Source organism: Equus przewalskii, chromosome 5, assembly GCF_037783145.1.
Source record: "Equus przewalskii isolate Varuska chromosome 5, EquPr2, whole genome shotgun sequence".
NCBI lineage: Eukaryota > Metazoa > Chordata > Mammalia > Perissodactyla > Equidae > Equus > Equus przewalskii.
Genome location: NC_091835.1, coordinates 41,194,743 through 41,214,920, shown reverse-complemented (window position 1 = coordinate 41,214,920; position 20,178 = coordinate 41,194,743). Strand labels below are relative to the sequence as shown.

The following is a 20,178-nucleotide window of genomic DNA, read 5'->3' as shown; positions in this document are numbered from 1 at the left end:
TTTTTATTTTTATTTTTTAAAGACTTTATTTTTTTCCTTTTTCTCCCCAAAGGCCCCCCAGTACATAGTGGTATATTCCCAGCTGTGGGTCCTTCCAGCTGTGGCATGTGGGACGCCACCCCGGCATGACCCGACGAGCGGTGCCATGTCTGCGCCCAGGACCCGAACAGGCGAAACCCTGGGCCTCTGCAGTGGAGCGTGCAAGCCCAAACACTCGGCCGTGGGACCTGCCCCGCTCCTTTTTTATTAAACAGATGTTTTCTAGTGTACCATTTTAATCCTTTTGTTGAATTTTTAACTATAATTTTTGAGATATTTTCTTAGTTTTTGTTGTAGGGATTATAATATCTATCTTAATCACAGTGAACTTTAATGCTAACTTAATTCCAGTAAAATACAGAAACTTTGCCCCAATATTGGTCTATTTCCTTCCTTCTCTGTTTTGCTACTATTGTTGTATATTATGTTTCTGTGTATTGTAAAACCACTAATACCATGTCATCAGAATTGCTTTAAGCCGTCTTACGGTTTTTTTGTTTGTTTTGCTTTAGTATTTAGTAAGGGTTTATTGTGCATATGAGAACAGTTCAGGAACTGGAAAGTCTTACTTTTTTTAAAGAGGATAAGGAACAACTGAGAAAAAAATCTATAAGTTTTTTATATTAACCTATGTATTTAACACTTCTGGTACTCTTTGTTTTGTGGCTTTGAGTTAATTTCTGCCACAATTTCTTTGCCTTATTGTTGCTTCCCCTTTCCCTTTCTTAGTGCTGTTATTTTCATATATATTACACCTTCATATGTTATAAGCCCAGTACTACAATTTTATTACTACTTTTTTGTGCAATTGTCTTTTTAATCCATTAAGAGAAGAAAAAAGGAAAAATATGTATTTATACTGTCTCTTATGATTACCTAAATAATTATCTGTATGAATACTGTCTGCTTCTTCATGTGGATTGAAGTTCACATCTAATTTCACTTCTTTTCAGCCTGAAGAACTTCCTTTGGTATTTCTTGTAACGCAGATCTGCAAGCCACAAATTATCTCACTTTGTTTATCTGGGAATTTCCTTATTTCACCTTCTTTTTTTATTTATTTGAAGAAGATTAGCTCTGAGCTAACATCCACTGCCAATCCTCCTCTTTTTGCTGAGGAAGACTGGCCCTGAGCTAACATCCATGCCCATCTTCCTCTACTTTCTATGTGGGATGCCTACCACAGCATGGCTTGCCAAGCAGTGCTATGTCCATACCCGGGATCTGAACTGGCGAACCCCGGGCCACTGAAGTGCAACATGTGCACTTAACCACTGCACTACCGGGCCAGCCCTCACCTTCATTTTTGAAGGATAGTTTAGTTTTGTAGAATTCTTGGTTGAATTTTTTTTCTTTCAGTGCTTTGTGTGTATCATCCCACTGCTTTCTGTCCTCCATTGTTCTGATGAAAATCAGCTGTTAGTCAATTAGTCAAATTGGGGTGTCTTTGCATGTGATGAGTTGTTTTTCTTTTACTGGTTTCAAAATTTCTCTTTGTCTTTCAACAGTTTGACTGTTGTGTATAGTTATGTATCTCTGTGTTTGTCATACTTGGAGTTTCTTAAGCTTCTTGGATATATGGGTTCATATTTTTTTTTAATCAGATTTGGGAAGTTTTTGGTCATTATTTATTTGAGCTTTTTTCCTTCCCAACTTTTTCTCCCCTTCTCTGGTACTCCATTGTGTGTTTATTAGTATAGTTAATGATGTCCCACATATCCCTCATGTTTCTTCTTTTTGCTTTCAGCTCTTCCTTTTGGATAATCCCTATTGCTCTATGTTCAAATTTGCTGATTCTTCAGCTAGCACAGTGAGCCCTTTCATTTTATTTTTCATTTAGGCTTTTGTACTTTTCAACTCCGGAATTTCTTTCTTTCTTTCTTTTTTTTAATACTTAGTCGTTGATGAGTCATCCTCATCCATTCTTTTAATTCTTAAATGTTCTTTGCTCTAGTTTCTTTAACATATTTGTAATAGCAACTTTGAAGTTCTTGTCTGCTAAGTTCATACACGGGTCAGACTTTCTTATGTCTTTGGATGTCTCATAACTTTTTGTTGAAAACTAGAAATGTTACGTACTGTATTATAGCAAATATGAATTCTGACCTTTCCCTGGCTTGTTGCTATTGTTTTTGTTGTTTAATGACTTGCCTGGACTAACTTTTTGGAGTGTGTTTCCCTCCCAGCATGTTACTCCTGAAGTCACTACTCACAGTCTTTTTTCTTTTAAAAAATTTTTGTGCCCAGCTTTCTGGGGATTGCCCCTAGGTCACTATATCTTAGTGGTCTTCTAATGATTGATTACAGGTTGTTCCTAAATACCTCGAGCCAGTAAGTGCTTCACCATTTTTCTTTGAATCTATCTGTGGTTTGGGGAATATTTTCAAATTTTAGGAGTTTAAAGTTTGTCCCGCATTCAGCCAGAGACTAGTCTTCAAAGATCTTCTCTGGTATCTCTTGAGCAGGAGCAGCCTTGTGCATGCACACAACCTTTCTGACCACCAAGGGTGAACATGCACTTAAGGCCCTCTTTGGCTGTCTCTGTCCTAGGATCTTCATGTTAAATTTCTGCCTGGCCTGCCATTTTGTTGCCTGTCCCAACTAATATTGCTGGGATAATAGCCCTCTTTGATAGTTTGCTACTGAGAGCACTCTTATTTTTGACAATGTTCTTGGGCATAGATTTTTCTATTACCTGCTCCAAATAAAGTCACCCCCTCTTGTGGGGGGTGTGGTGCTAATCTTTCTGGTCTGCCTTATCTGCTCAAGGCGGAATGTCTGAGCCACAAATCCAGCAGTGTGGATGGTGATGCAAGTAACCTCTAGCTGAAATACCACAATTCTTAGTGTGATTTAATAGATTTTCTTGAATAAATGCTTCTCACTTTTTTGTATGTCCTTTGATCAATTTTCAGAGACTTTAGTTATTTTTGACAATCTTTTCTTGTTTTTTTTTTTATTGGTTTTAGGGGAGAGAATTTGCTGAGCTCTTCACAGAGCCATTTTGGGAGCTCTGGCCTCTTTTTATTCATTTTAACCTTCTTCCAGTCTGTTGTCACACTGCAGCCAGTGGGCACTCCCTAACCCCCGAAAACCCTCAAAGCTGGTCATTTCACCTTCAATCTTAAAAGTCTTCAAGTGCCTTTATGTTGATTACAGAATAAAAAACAAAAATTCTGACATGGTCTAAAATTGTGTGGCTATCCTTCCTATATAGTTTTATCTTGCATGAATCTGATCATTCTCTTGCCCCTCATTCTGGACAATATCTAGTCACTCACTAGCCTCAATCTCTGGAGCGCTTTGCCTGTTATTCCTTATGAATCAAGGCTCTGACTTGTGGCATAAGCATTGACTATGGAATCTAAGGGATGTGAGTTTGCATTTCTCTTTTAGCTATATGACTTTGAGTAATGTGCTAACTTTTGAGTTTCTTCTGAAATAGGGTGATGGACAAATAATGTTTCATAATGTGCCTGTTAGGCTTGAGATAATGTATGTAAAGCCATTAGCACAGTGCTTTGTATCTAGGAAGCAGAGTCACGTGTCACTTAATAACTGGGATACTTTCTGAGAAATGCGTCGTTACGCGATTTCTTTGTTGTGTGAACATCATAGAGTGTCCTCACACAAATCTAGATGGTATAGCCTACTACATAGATAGGCTGTATGGTACTGATCTTATGGGACCACTGTTGTATATGTGCTGTCATTGACTGAAATGTCATTATGCAGCACATGACTGTCTCTTAGTTCCCCACCTGATATTCTCTTTCCATCATATTTTTGAGTAAGCAGTTAATATGAAATATCTTTATGCACAAGTAGAATCATTACAGCTGCATCATTCCATTAGTTTTCTGAGTAAAATTTATATCTGAATTTCAGTTGCGTTTCAACACGTTTACTGAATACCTCCTAACTAGTTTGTAGCCCTCACTAACTTTTTAAAAATGTGCTTTTAGTTGAAATATAGCACATTAAGAGTATTACCTTTAAATCAAGAAAAGTTTCTTTTTCCCTCTGGAATGAGACTATTAAGACTTTCCATTTTTTTTATTTTGAGAAAATTTCAAACTTGTAGAATAGAAGCAAAAATAGTACAATGAAGTCCTGTACACTTCAACCACAAAACAGTTGATTGTTTTAGGAAATTTAACATTAGTACATTTCTGTTAAATAATTTGGCAGTCTGGCAAATATTGGCAGGTTTTCCAATAATGTCTTTATAGCATTTTTCCAAACTGATGATTCTAGAATCATGCATTTTATGTAGTTATCCTGTCTCTTTATTCTCATATAATCTAGATCAGTTCCTTAACCTTTCTTTGACTTTTATGACAGATATTTTCAAAGGCCAGTTGTTTTCTAGAATGTTCCTCAATTTGGTTCTATTTCCTCATAATTTTGTTCAGGTTATGCTTTTTTTTGGGCAGGCATTCTCTATAGGAGGATCTACATAAAAGATGTATGTCCTTTCCAGTGCATCACATATGTGATGCCCATTTGTTCCCTTATTGATGATGTTAACTTAGATGATGTGGTTAAGGTGGTGTCCACCAAGTTTATTTCCTCTACAGTTATCGTTTCTCCCTCTGTCATTAATAAGTAATTTATAGGGAAATAAGTTGAGACAGTGTAAATATCCTGTTTTCTGTTTTCCAATAAATGTTGATTAAATGGTTTTTGCATCTGTGATAATGCTTGCCTGAATCTGTTATTACCATGTTGGTGGCAAAAAGGTAGATCATTAAAAGTTTTTAACAATTTCTAGGGGTTTCAGTTTTAGTGTTCTGAGAGAGCTTTTACTATTAGTGATAGTTATAAAATACTTGGCTATTAATCTGCTTATGTCATGGGTTATTGTTTATATGATTTTTAGGTTCATGTACTGGACAGACTGGGGAGAAGTACCAAAGATAGAACGTGCTGGAATGGATGGTTCAAGTCGCTTCATTATAATAAACACTGAAATTTACTGGCCAAATGGACTAACTTTGGATTATGAGGAACGGAAGCTTTATTGGGCAGATGCAAAACTTAATTTCATCCACAAATCAAATCTGGATGGAACAAATCGGTAAGATTGCCTTATAAATTTATAAACTACATGATGTCTTGACATAATAATCAAATTATAAAGCCTAATTTTATTAGGAAGAATTAGTGTATTTTTGGCTAAATATCACAGAGGAAGAAGAATAGACTTTTAGTTTGCTCTTAAAAGAGGTAACTACATTTCTCATCTATCTTGGTAGCATTTAGAATTTATGGATTTGTATTTTCTCCTTCTTTACTCTGAGTTAATATATTTCTTCAGCGATTCTTAACCAGAGATAGTACTTCTGCTCTCTCCCAGAGTGTGCGGAAATGTGTGGAGAATTTTGGTTAACATAAGGACTAGAGTGCTACTGGCACTTTAGCTCCTGTAGTGTCAGGGATACTAAACATTCTGCAATGTGCTGGACGCCCAATAGAACAAAGAGTCATTCTACTCAGAATTGGTCATAGAGCCACTCGGTGCTGCTCGTGGAAGCTCATTTGATAAATCTCTAGACTAGGACAGGGTTGGCCAACTTTTTCTGTAAAGGACCAGACAGTAAATATTTTAGACTTTGTGGGCCGTATGATCCCTCTTGCAACTACTTACCTCTGCTGTTGTGGCGTGAAAGCAGCTATAGATAACACGTAAGGGAATGGCACGGCTGTGTTCCAGTAAAACTTTATTTATAAAACATAGTGAGCTGGTGAGCTGTAGTTTGCTGACCACTGGAGTAGGAGAAGACCTACTGCATGTATGCTACACCCCAGTATTCAAGGAAGACATAGTTATAATATGTAAAAATGGAATTTCTACCCAGATCATAGTCATGTATAGAGATATTTTTTAGTTACTTGACTGTTTCTTAAATGAGCAAGTTGGTTGTTCTCTTAGAAACACGAAAACTGGCCCCAAATTATGTATTTTTAAATTGGGATGTTACCATTATTTTCTGCAAACCAGATGGCCTCTAGTAGTTCTAGAAAGGAGATAAGACCACAGCTCTGGGTATTTGAGGCATTGATTCCAAAGCATCACTTTGGAGAAAGGGATCCTGGCACGGTGGCTTCGAGTGGCCCCTCAGTGAAGCTTTCCTCCTCGCCTCCCAACTCCACGGCATGCGACTTCTGCAGATCAGGTGCCACCTGCATCTCTGGGCACAACTTCTGGGTTCTGTGCCCACCTCGGAAGCCTCCCAGTTGCCCCGAGCAGTGGACTGAGCCTCCAGCTGATGCCTGCAAACCCATCACATTCCCAGGTTCATATCTTTAGACAGTTTGTATTTACGTTCTTGTGTTTGAATGATTATTTGGGTTTTCAGTGGTCTCATTCTAAGACCCCTCTAGAAACAGAGACCCTTAGGTAGTTGAAGGAATTTTTCAAAGTGTGAACAGTATAAGTTACCTGAACTGTGAATAAGGAAGCATTTAGAAGTATTGAAAACTGGGAAAGCTTTAAAGAACTTATTCAGATAAACTTTTTGTAATCATGGAGTTGGAGTATTTTTTGCCTTGTTTCAAAGAGTGAAATGACTTAATAACAAGAAGGTTTAAAAACAACTAGAGGGGCCGGCCCTGTGGCTGAGTGGTTAAGTTTGCGCGCTCTGCTTTGGTGGCCCAGGGTTTCGCCAGTTCGGATCCTGGGTGCCGACATGGCGTGGCTCATCAGGCCATGCTGAGGCAGCATCCCACATGCCACAACTAGAAGGACCGACAACTAAAAAAAAAAAAAAAAACAACTATGTACCAGGGGGCTTTGGGCAGAAAAAGGAAAAATAAAATCTTTAAAAACAACTAGAAATAAGTGTCACAAAAGGTAATAAGTATATGATGAATATAAAGGCATAACTACTGTGTTTGAACTTCAGATTTGGCTTTGAGAGGGATGTTAGGAAGTGAATATGGTCATGTCATAGTTAAAAAACCCCACAAAACTCCCTTGGAATACCCACACAAAAACCAGTGAAACTAGATAGCAAATCCACAAACGTATCATAAAACTGTCAGGCATCCAGAAATGAATGCAGGTCAGGGCAGACCACTAACAGCCAGAAGACCTCCATTGTATTACATTTATGCAAAAGTAAGCAGAGAGAGTGAATGGGGTGTCTCATAGAATGTAAAAGCAGGAGACCTTCAGAATAGCCTCAGCTACTTACTAGACAGTGTGGTGGACTGTATTAAGAGCAGCAGCTGAAATGAGAGGGTGAGGGCTTGCTTGCTGCAATATCAGGTGAGTCCACTGTGTGAAGACTGAAGAGGATACAGCAGTCCAGCTGCACAGAGTTCTTGGAACGGTCCTGCTAAGGTGCTCTACCAGGACAGGGCACCACACTGAATAGAAACAAAATCGAATAGAATGGTAACATCAAAATTGAGCAGAATAGGTAAAATTGAGATGAACAAAAGGGGAAGGAAAGAGAAGGTTCAGATAAGGATGATGAGAGGAACAGCTGGGACATCTCAGAAAGCAAGCTACCATAGTTTTTAACATTATATGACGACAACAACAGGAGGGTGATTTCTGTAACATTAGAAAAAACTACCTTGAATACCACCTTCTTCTAGAAGTTCAGGAAAACTAATTTCACATAAACATGGGAAACATCAAAGTATCAAAGTAAAATCTCATTTAAGTTTTTTTAATAAAGAATGTCTTGGGGCTGGCCCCATGGCCGAGTGGTTAAGTTCACGCACTCCGCTGCAGGCGGCCCAGTGTTTCATCAGTTCGAATCCTGGGCGCGGACATGGCACTGCTCATCAAACCATGCTGAGGCAGCATCCCACATGCCACAACTAGAAGGACCCACAACTAAGAATATACAACAATGTACCGGGGGGCTTTGGGGGGGAAAAAGGAAAAAAATTTAAAAAAAAAATATCTTGCATGTATCACAGTATTTTAAGCTGATCAATTTGAATGCATACTTAAGCTCTGCGTTTTTACTCCCCCACACACATTTAACGTTTCTGATGTCACAGTTTACATCTTTTTACCTTGTGTACTCATTAGCACACTATTGTAGTTATAGTTATTTTTACTGTTACTACTTTTGTCTTTTAACCTTCACGCTAGGTTTATAAGTGATTTACCCACTACCATTACAACATTAGAGTAGTCTGAATTTAACCATTTATTTACCTTTACCAGTGAGATTTATACTTTAATATGTTTTCCTGTTACTAATTAGCACCCTTTTGTTTCAGCTTGAAGAAATCTTTTTAACGTTTCTTGTAAGGCTGGTTTCATAATGATGAGCTTCTTAAGCTTTTGCTTCTCTGGAAAACCCTTTCTCTCTCCTTCCATTCTGAAGGACAACTTTGCTGGGTGGAGTATTCTTGGTTGGCAGATGTGTTTTTCTTTCAGCAGTTTGAATATATCGTTTCACTTTGTTCTGGCCTGCAGTTTCTGCTGATAGCCTTATGGGGGTTCCCTTGTGTGAAACAAGTTGCTTTTTTTTGCCACTTTTAAGATTCTGTCCTTGTCTTTAACTTGACAATTTAATTATAATGTGTCTTGTTGTGGGTCCTTTTGGATTAATTTTATTTGGAAACTTCTGGGCTTACTGGATCTGGACGTTTATTTTTTTCTCCCAGGTTAGGGAAATTTTCAGCCATTTTCTTTGAATAAGCTTTCTGCCTCTTTATGTCTTCTCCTTTTGGGACCCCATCATGTGAGTGGTGGTCCACTTGATGGTGTCCTGTAAGTCCTTTATACTGTCTTCACTTTCTTTCATTCTTTTTGTTTTTGCTTCTCTGAGTGGATGAATTTCACTGTCCTGTCTTCGAGTTTGCTAATCCTTTCATCTGCTTGATCTAGTGTGCTATTCTACCCCTCTATTGAATTTTTCACTTCAGGTATTGTATTCTTCAGCTCTGTGATTTCTGTTTGATATTTTCGTATATTTTCAATCTCTTTGTTGTCACTTTGTTACCACATTGTTCTCCTGACTTTGGTGAGTATCTATGACCTTTATTTTGAATTCTTTATCAGGTAAATCCATTTTATAAGGTCTGTTTCTGGAATTTTATCTTGTTATTTTGTTTGGACCGTATTCCCTTGTTTCTTCATTGTCCTTGACTCTTTGTGTTGGTTTCTGCACATTAGATGAAACAGCTACCTCTAACAGTCTTGACAAAGTGGCCTCATATAGAAGATGAACCTTAGTAGTCTGCCTGGCCTGAGCTCTTGGTTGTCTCTCAAACCTTTGTGATCGTCCAGGCTGCTGTCTTTGTTCTTATGGCTCCCAGTACTTGAGGATCTGCCAGGATTTGTCAAGTGTTCCAAAGGGGAAGATCACACTCAGCACCTAGATGCAGGCTGTTTGGAACCCAGATCCCCAGGCAGCAGCTTGGAAACTATATAGTTAGGGCCTTTCCATGGAGAAATTTGGAGATGGGCTTTTTTTTCTTGTGTCCTCTGCACTGGACCTGGGTATATAGCCGTGGAAGAGGTTGCTCCTGTACCTATTAAGAACTGCTTCATTGTTTGCTACAGTACAGTGGGACTTGTGAATACAAGCGCCATTGACTTTCAGAGCTAGGCAGTCCAGGGGTCCATCCAATGGGTGGCATCCGCAAAACCTGGGGCACCAGATGTGTGTACAAGCTGCTTCCATGGAGATATTGGTGCTTTGGAGTGGAATAGAGGAAAAAGGCAGAGGTGGTGTCTGCTGGCTTCCCCAGTATCCTGGGATGACTGCAGTCAGCCTCTGGAAGTCTGATAAATTAGAACCCTGACTATTAGACAGCAGCTTTTAAAGTATGAAAATAGAGCTTTTTCGGGGAAGGACTGTGAGATGGGCAATTCTGACTGCTCCTTCTGCACTGAGCTCTGCTGGGATAGATGTCTTATGTAAGCCTCACGGTAACCAAAAGCAAAACCCTACAGTAGTACACAAGAGATTAATAGAAAGGAATCTAAACATAACACTACAGAAAATCATCAGATCACAAAAAGAGAGCAAGAGAAGAAGAAAGGAACAAATAAGATACAAAATAGCCAAAAAACAATGAACAAAATGGCGATAGTAAGTCCATACCCATCACTAATTACTTTATGTGGAAATGGACTAAATTCTCCAGTGAAAACACAGAGTGGCTGGCTGAATGGATAAAAACAGAAGACTCAACTATGTGCTTCCTACAAGCGACTCGCTTCAGATTTAAGAAAACACACACTCTGAAAGTGAAGGAATGGAAAAATATATTCCATGTGAATGGAAACCAAAAGAAAACAGGGGTAGCTATACTTACATCAGACAAAATACACTTTATGCCAAAGACTGTAATGAGAGACAAAGAAGGTCGTTACATAATGATAATGGGATCAGTCCAGCAAGAGGATATAACTTTGTAAATATTTATACACCCAACATAGGAGCACCTAAATATATAATGCAATAGTGAATAAGCAAAAATGATCTTTACATAGAAGTTGAAAAGGAGGAAAAATTTAAACCAAAAAGAAATGTAAAAAGTTAAAAGAGAAATGGACAAGTATTGAAGATAGGCAAAGAGGAAAGAACACACAGATAATAAGACTCTTTTAGGAAAATAACCAAAGCAAAGGAACAGAACAAATATTAAAAACTATAATTCAGGAAAAATTTCTTAAAAGAAGATTTGAAACTGCAGAGAGCACTGTGTATCTGGGAATATAAACCAGAGCAAACACCACCAAGACATTCTAGTAAGATTATTCTATAGAAAAAGAAAAAAAATTCTCTGGACTTCTAAGAAAAACAGTAAATGACTTAAAAAAGAAATAAAATTAGACTAGTATCAGACTTTCTCACAGGACACTCCCTGTCAGAATAAAATGGACTAGTATTTTTAAGATACTCCAAGTAAGAAAATGTGAGCCAATGTTTTTTTTATCCAGCAAAACTGACTTTCTCGTATAAAGCCATAGACAAACTTTTATCAACATGCAAGAAGTGAAGAAATACTGTTTCCCTGACTCATTCCTGAAAAATGTACTAGTGATTAAGCTTTAGATAACCAAAATGGTGATCGAGATATCAAAATAAGGTGTGGTGAGGAGCATTAAACATGTAATTACTTAGAGAAAACTAAAGGAGGGTTAAAATTGAGAGAGTATAATATCTAATGGCTATGTTTTTAGATAATGTAAATATACTACTACTGTAAAAAATTGGAGCAGGGATAGAGATACTCTATGCAAAAATTTTGTTAAACTCTTTGTATTAACTACAGTGGTGTACTGATTGATACAGTCATGTGTTGTATAACGATCTTTCAGTCAATGACAGACTGCATACATGGTGGTGGTCCTGTAGCATTAGTACCATATATCCTAGGTGTGTAGTAGGCTGTACCATCTAGGTTTGCGTAAGTACACTCTATGATCTTCATACAATGATGAAATCACCTAAGGATGCATTTCTCAGAACATGTCCCTGTTGTTGAGGGACATGTGGCAGAGTAATATTCACTGAGGGTTTTTTTTGAGACTGTTTATAATGTTGGATCAAGTAAGTGAGTAATTACAAGATATATTAATTCTATTGATGTTGCATATGCAGGATTCTTCGTGTGGAAGAAAGGAAATAGAGATGTAATACTATAGAGGTTAAGAAAGAGAAACTGGTAATTCTGAGTTTTAATTGAAATTACTGGTATGAGCTCATTAGATATTTTATGTTACAAAAATACATACACACAAATGTGAATATGTATTTTTATTTCCTAACTATGACCACTGAAGAGGACTAGAAATAAAAAGCACCAAGATTGGAATCTTGGAAAACCATTCCACCTTAAAAGAAATTATATCTTTCAGGTGAAATGGTTGATTCTAAGCTTCTGGCAAGAAATGTACAAGATGAGCTGGAACATTGTCATACCAGAGAGCAAGGAAGCTATTACAGACTACTAGGGTTATTTTAGAAAGCCTGGAGAGATGACTTAAAAAGCCTCTCACTGGTCAGAGATTGATAGAAGCCCATGAAGTGTGATTAAATTCTTCAGATCATAATGATGTTTTAAAAAGGAAGTGGTCGTTTTCAGAGGATGATGGGGAACCAATTCGTTACCTTCAATTTTGGTAATACAGAGAAAGAATCAAGGAGTTTACCTTCCCTTTCCTATATGAGTAAACCAGTAGCTAACAGAATAGTAGATACAACAAAGCTATTCCAGCTAATAAATGAAAAAAATGATATGATGACAATATCAGCATTTTATAACTTCCAGTGAACTATTGGATCTAGGCAGTGAACCGCAATGGCTGCTAACATCACAATAAGAAAAAGAACAGACATTATTTGCATCCTTATGGAAGAAAAGAACACCACTTTTCATCTTGCCAAAGGGATCAATCTAATGTGAGTTCGATGAAACTTGAAATTTGCAGGAAAGTCAGAGGACAGAAACATATTGAACTGCACCATAAGTATGAATCAGCAGATCTGGACATATGGGTCAAATATCCCAGGTCCTTCAATACATAAACCGTAATGAATGATGAGGGAACCTGTAGATTAAAAGAAACTGAGAATGGGGGCTGGCCCCGTGGCCGAGTGGTTAAGTTCTTGCGCTCCGCTGCAGGCAGCCCAGTGTTTCGTCGGTTTGAATCCTGGGTGTGGACATGGCACTGCTCATCAAGCCACACTGAGGTGGCGTCCCACATGCCACAACTAGAAGGACCCACAACTAAGAACATACAACTATGTACCGGGGGGCTTTGGGGAGAAAAAGAAAAAAAATAAAATCTTTAAAAAAATAAAAACTGAGAATGAGGTTAAGGGAAGGACGATAAATAGGCTGAGCAAAGGAGATTTTTAGATCAGTGAAAATACTCTCTATGAGACTCTAATGATGGATACATATCATTATGCATTTGTGCAAAGCCGTGGAATGTACAATACCGAGAGTGACCCCTAAGGTAAACTATGGACTTTGGGTGACTATGAGGTGTCAATTGTAGGTTCATAAATTGTAACAAATGTACCACTCTAGTGGAGCATGTTGAGAATAGGGGAAGCTATGCGTGTGTGGGGGTATATGGGACATTTTGTGCCTTCCCCTCAATTTTGCTGTGAACCTAAAACTGCTCTAAAAAAGTGAAGTCGTAAAAAAAAGCCTTAAAAGACATAGGAAATACAAACGATAGGTAGGCAAGACGAAACCATTTTTCTACGAATGCACACTTGGGTAATGAAAGTATAGAGAAGTGTAAGGAAGTGGCTACTCTAAAGTCAGAATAATGGTTAGTTTTGTGGAGAGGAAGGGATTGGGACAGGCTCCACGAAGGGCCTTCTGAGATGGTTGGCAAAGTTCTTTCTTGATCTGGATGAAGGTTACAGGGTGTTTGCCATGTAGTAACTCATCAAGTTATACCTTTGTCTTATGTAGTTTTCTCTGTATCTGCTTTATTTTATAATAAAAACTTTAAAAACAAGTTGTCTGTAAGCTTCCCAGGAGCTAGAGTAAAATGAGTTACCAGCACACATTACTGGAAAGGTGGAAACTTATGAGTACTTCACAAGAGAAGGTTTTCATCATATTGAGAAGAAAGTTTTCCTTTTTTTTTTCTGATCAGGAAGATTGGCCCTTAGTTAATGTCTGTTGCCAATCTTCCTCTTTTTGCTTAAGCAGGATTGTCCCTGAGCTAACATCCGTGCCGGTCTTCCTCTGTTTTGTATATGGGACACTACCATAGCATGGCTTGTTGAGCGGTGTGTACGTCCACACCTGGGATTGAACCTCTGAACCCCAGGCCACCAAAGTGGAGCGTGCAAATGAGAAGAAATTTTTCATAAGGAGTCAGTAAGGAATGTAATGGGTAGCAGTGTAATTCTTAGCATTTTCTTTGTGTGTTAATTTCGTATTGCTTTCCCATCGTGGTCTTTGTTTAAAATTGGGGGCATACTTCCATAAAGATAACTCTATAAATGATTAAGCTAATGTTATTGAAGATGATAATCTTCTGGAACTTAAAGTAAGTACCCAGGGAAGGATAAACTCTATATCCCTTAAATGGTCTTCCTTTAAGATCACTATTCTAATTTTTGCTTTTGATAAGATCATGTAGTAGAGTACAGTACCTAGCACTTATTAGGTCTTCAGTTAAGTCTCAGATGGTATTATTTATTATAGGATAAGAATTATGTGTTATTCTGTATGAAAAAGGTGCTTTCCATCAGTCATCGGCAAGGCATGAGCTTTTCGCTGCTCTTCCAGTGATAATGGATTTGTCCTTAAACTTCTACACTTTCTGAATTCCTTTTGAGATGAATACCAATGCATTTGCCAAAAAGCCATCCAGACAGTTTAAGGATGCAATCAGGTCTTGGAAGGTGAGCTAATTGATCACCACTTGGCCCTTGGGAATGATATCCATAATCTTAGCTCTGTTAAACTCTCCAAAGAAATCTCACACAAAGGTAAAAAAGAGTCTTACCATTCATTTGTGGGAAAAGCTTTATAGTAGGTAATTCCAAGTCTTTTTTTCTTATCTGAAAAACACATGCAAACTGTACAATTTCTATGGTGAACTTCAAAAATTCATTGTGGGCCCTCTTCCTTAATAGAAAGGAAACAACAGAAATTTGTAGGATATGCTTGGTTATTCCATACTTGTATATATCATTTCAAATACTCTTCATATAAGCTATATAAGATAGTTTAAGTGTATCGATTGTTTATTTTTGGACATAGGTTAGTCAAGCCTGTTGTATGAATTTCCTAACATGCGTTAATAATGCCTCCTAAACACCATCCCTGAAGGAAGTACATTATTTTTGAGACTCTTACCTGCTTTGTGAGATATAAAATTCCTCCCCAGTCGCAACAGGGGAAGACTGCAATATTTATCTTATTTTTTTTTTTTAAAGATTTTTTTATTTTTTCCTTTTTCTCCCCAAAGCCCCCCAGTACATAGTTGTGTATTCTTCGTTGTGGGTTCTTCTAGTTGTGGCGTGTGGGACGCTGCCTCAGCGTGGTCTGATGAGCAGTGCCATGTCCGCGCCCAGGACTCGAACCAACAAAACACTGGGCCGCCTGCAGCGGAGCGCGCGAACTTAACCACTCGGCCACGGGGCCAGCCCCTGCAATATTTATCTTTTAAGAAAATAAAAATGATCAATATATTGTTAAGATGACACTTCTCCCTAAACTGGTCTATGGCTTCAACACAGTCTCAGTGAAAATTCCAAAAGGCTTATGTTGTCTGTGTGTGCTTTTTAAAGAACTCAATTTATTTAAACTAATTAAAAAATGATACAGTTTACTCAAAGGAGGATAGATTTTTTATTTCATAAAATGATAAATTGAATCTAAAATTTATGTGGGAATGCCTAGGACCTATTAAAATAGCTCAATTGATTTTGTAAGACCAAAAAAAAAGTATGAGGACCTTCCACTTGATTTCAAGACTTACCAAAAAGCTAGGGTAATTAAAACAATGGGGTGCTAAATCTAAAGATAAAGATCAATGGAACAGAATAGAGTTCAGAAACAGGTGCACATATCTGTGGTTAATTGACATTAACGTAAGCATCAAGGATGTAATTGTGTTCTTGTAGCCTGCCTTGATGGACCCTGAAGAAAATAATAAGCTTTAAAAACCAGGAGGAATAAAAGCCCTCTCTGGAAAATGTTAATTCCTAATTACTAGAGTCAGGTTTTCAAATTAAGATTGTTAAAGAATACTTTGTTTTGTCAGTGTAATTCAGCAGCAGAAGGAAATATGGGGGAATGGTTGGAGGCAAGTCTAGAGAGATAGATAGGAGCCAGATCATGCAGGATCTAGTATTCTAAGATAAGGCGTTTGAATTTTATCCTGAAAAGTATTAGGAGTCATTGGAAATTTTCAGGTATTAAATTGATATGGATGAATTTCTTTAAGAAATGCCATTCTGATAATTGTGTATAAAATGACTCGAAGACTAATTATTTCGCTTCCATCCAGTGAGTCATCATTGTTCTCAGGATAAGTACACACTCTTCATTGTGACTTAAATGATCTAATTCCTTTATCTTATTTTAGACAAATATCCTCATTACTTCCTTTCTTGCACACTGTGCTCCAATCCTAATAAACTACTTGTGGCTCACTCAAGGTGGCTGTGATAACTTCTAGGCTTCTGCTTTGAATGGCTCCTTAGATGGAAATGCCATTCATTGAGATAGGAAATTCAGGAAAGGAGGATAGGTTTCCCTTTCTTTACTTTCTCTTTTTCTGTCTTTTTTTTAATGTAGGAAGAGAGTGAGGTTGAATTCACCTTTGGACATGTTTGCGTTTGAGTCGCTTACAGAAAACTGGTGATAAAATTTGGAGAGCTTTGGATATATGAGCCTGTAGCTCAGCAGAGCAGTCTCGGAGGGAGATACAGATTTATGGTCATTATTAAGTTAACGGTTATTAAAGCCATGGACTATAAACATAGGGGAATTTCACAGCAGTGCTAGAGACTTAGGCAAACAACCACATACCAGAGACCTTGAAAAATTTCTGCAGGTTTCAAGATTGAAGCATGTCTCAATCTGACTGAGCTGTTGTGTGACCAACCATCTTTGTTTGCCTGGGTTCCACAAAACCCTCAGACCCAGGCAGACTGACATGGTTGGTCACCTCCTGAGCTTTTGAAAAATGTGCTTCCCAAAGAAGCTAGTTGGAGATTTACCCAGATAAGCAATAATAAACACAACTACAGGGATAATGGCTGGAGGTGACGGTAATGAGGAGGTTAGATAGGGTGGAAGGTAGGTCTCATGTGGATTCTGTTAAAACCTCTGGGACATATACCAGGCACTGAAGAACACACAGGTTATGGCAACCATGCTTGACATAATTGAGCATGTTAGGCAAAGATCAGAGGTGTAGTTAATTTGGCTCTGAGTGAGCACAAGGGTGCCAGAGATTAAGCAGGGTCCCTATATCAGCAGATCTCTAGGTGTTACCAGAAACATGCAAAAGAAACACATGAATATGCTGCTATCATCACTAGCTTCAGATCTCCCTCCCACCTAGGGTGATTTAATTTTCAAATTAAAGTGAAGCTGTAATAAATCAAAAATTTATTTGCCTTCTCCCGTCTTCTGGATCTGAAAGCTTGGCAGGAATTTGCATGCTGTAACAGAATTGATCTCAGCTTCCAATAAAGTACAGACCTCCCTCTGAAACAAACAAATAGAAAAAAATAACAGGGCACATGAGAAAATATGACAATTCAAATGAATGACCCACGTTAAGGAATTTTAGCAGATGTCTTCTATAATTTTCTCTAAGATGCAGGAGAATAAAAATCATCTGAGTTCAAGAGGACGCAACAGGTATGAAAACAGTAAGTAATGTGAAAGACTACATCCAAGATCAGTAAAAACAGAATGATAATAAAGAGCCTGATTGTTTAGTTTAAAACACAGGTTAAGCAGTGACAACTGGATCGATGACTAAAAAAAATCAAAACAATGAAATGGAAGATAACCCTGAGAAATTCTCCCACAACTTGGAGAAGCAGGGATGAAAACAATAGAAGAAAAAATTCGAGACATGGAGATTGATCCAGGAGTTGTTTGTGTGTTACTGCAACAGGAAGACATTATTATTAGATATGCAATGAGTCAAAATGTACAAGTGACATTACTCTTTCTGAAAAAGTTACTTGGTATACTTCAGACAACTGATAGAGATGAATCAAAATTTAGATCTTAAGAGTGAGGAAGCAGGTAATTAAATATTTGTGAAGAATGAAACTAGTTCAACATGGAGTTAAATCTATTAATTACTGTTAATGTGCTTTTACAACTTAATGCAACTGTGAGATATTTTGAAATAGATAAAAATGAAAGCACACGATATCTAAAATTCCAGGTTTAATCAATAAAAAATGAGAAATAGTAATGGGATGGTTGGATGAGGAAGAAGGGCAGGCAGGAGTAAAACCATGTTAACTTTGTACCTTACACATGGGAGTGTCAGTAGATACTGTCTTATTCTTGAAGCTGATAATTACCTAAAATAGGATCAAATATGGCTTAAAAAAGATAATTACAATTGAATAAAGCAGTTTGTGTATGCTCCAAATCCCTAGATATATGAAGAGGGCATATAAATTCAGTCTAGTAGGAAAAATCCAAGAAAAAGGGGGGAGGTGGAGTGTAAGGAAGAATAAAAATTGGTAAGCATCAGAAAAGAGTAAGACCAAACAGTTATGCTGTTAAATATTAATGGAAGAAATAAAGTGAATGTTGAACAATATGCGTTTTTAAATTATAGCACAACTGTTCAATGCAGTGTTATATAGTCATTTAAAATAATGATACAATCACAGGTACTGATTAATCCAGATGAGAGGATGAGCTGGAGTCTTTCAAAATAAATGAACCATTTTTCTCAGGGCAAATTAACCATTGTTAAGGTTCAAGGACCTTGGGGACTGCTGCATATATTCCCAGTGAAGGTCAGTAATTAGGGGTGGTAAGTGCTCTTTATTCTTGGTTTAGTGCAGGTGTCTCCATCATTTCTTGTTTTGGTTCAAGTCTTTTCCTTCTGTCTTGTTGGGGGCTATGATTTAGTGCTAATGAATTTTTACCAAATTATTAATTCTAAACCCATTGGTTAGTTGTTTTCTTGTTTTTACCTTAACTGTTTTTAAAACAAACTAGTTTTCCGTTCCTTGATGATTAGGAATTGCTTGTATTTGTATATATACATGTACATATTGTATGCATGCACATAATAAAGGACTAGAAAGATAGACTTTTTATATTTCTATTTCCAAATTTTTGCAGTGAACACACATATGTTCCCTTTATAATCAGGAGAAAATAATTACTTTGGAAAAAAGTAAATACCAGATTTTGCTGAAATGGTTTAGGTCCCTTTATGCTTCCCTCTTGCTTCTACTTCAGATTGTAAACTTAGGTCTGGTCTGCCCATCATCTTGAACAGTCTTCCCTCACACGAGGCTCAGTTAGATGTTTAAGACACTATTCAAGTCATTTGCTCATTTTTAGGTTGGCTTATTTGTCTTTTTATTGAGTTATAAGAGTTTTAGATATCCTGCATAAAAGTTCTTCATTGGATATATGATTTAGAAAGACTTTCTGTCAGTCTGTAGCTTGTGTTTTCATTTTCTTGTTGGTGTCATTTGAATCACCAGTTTTTGATTTTGATAAAGTCCAATCTATCAGTTTTTTCTCTTGTTAAAAGTGCTGTTGGTGTCCTAAGAAATCTTTGCCTAACCCAAGGTCACGAAGATTTATGCTTATGTTTTCTTCTAAGAATTTTATTTTATTGTTTTAACTTTTAAATTTAGGTCTGTTATCTATTTTGTTTATGGTGTCTTACACTCTTTCGTTAAATTTGTTCTCAAGTTTTTGATTATTTTCTATGATGTTGGGAATGAATTGTTTAATTAATTTCAATTTTTGTATGTTCTTTTAAGATTCTACATATGAGAGAGATCGCATAGTATTTGTCTTTCTCTGTCTGACTCATTTCACTTAACATAATGCCCTCAAGGTCTGTCCAAGTTGTTGCAAATGACAGGGTTTCTTTCTTTTTTATGGCTGAATAGTATTCCGTTGTGTGTATATATTACATTTTCTTTACGCATTCATCTGTCCATGGACACTTAGATTGTTTCCATGTCTTGGTTGTTGTAAATAATGCTGCAGTGAACATGGATGGAGGTGCATATATCTCCTTGACATAGTGCTTTCATTTCCCTGAGATACATATCTATAAGTGGAATTGCTTGATCGTGTGGTTCTATTTTTAGTTTTTTGAGGAACCTCCATACTGTTTTCAGTATTGGCTCTATCAATTTACATTCCTGCCAGCAGTGCACAAGGATTCCCTTTTCGCCACATTCTCACCAGCTTTTGTTATCTCGTCTTTTTGATGATAGCCATTCTCACAGGCGTGAGGTGATGTCCCATGGTTGTTTTGCTTTGCGTTTCCCTGATAGTGGTGTTGAGCACCTTTTCATGTACCTATCGGCCATTTATATGTTTTCTTTTGAACAATGTCTATTCAGGCCGTCTGCCCATTTCTTAAATTGGATTATTTGTTGTTTGCTGTTGAGTTGTAAGAGTTTCTTATACTTTTTGGATATTTACCCCTTA

General features: G+C 37.3%; 1 protein-coding gene across 5 annotated transcripts in view; it reads left to right on the top strand.

The window, feature by feature from the left end:
- The window catches only part of LRP6 (LDL receptor related protein 6), a 169,113-nt gene that overhangs the window by 68,539 nt on the left and 80,396 nt on the right, over positions 1-20,178 (top strand). For 4 of the 5 annotated variants that reach the window (XM_070619118.1, XM_070619121.1, XM_070619117.1 and 1 more), the window contains one exon: positions 4,922-5,119. The exons of the other annotated variant lie outside the window; for it this stretch is intronic. In XM_070619118.1, the coding sequence (XP_070475219.1) occupies positions 4,922-5,119 (198 nt within the window). The remainder of the gene's footprint in view (positions 1-4,921; positions 5,120-20,178) is intronic. 5 annotated transcript variants of the gene reach the window in all.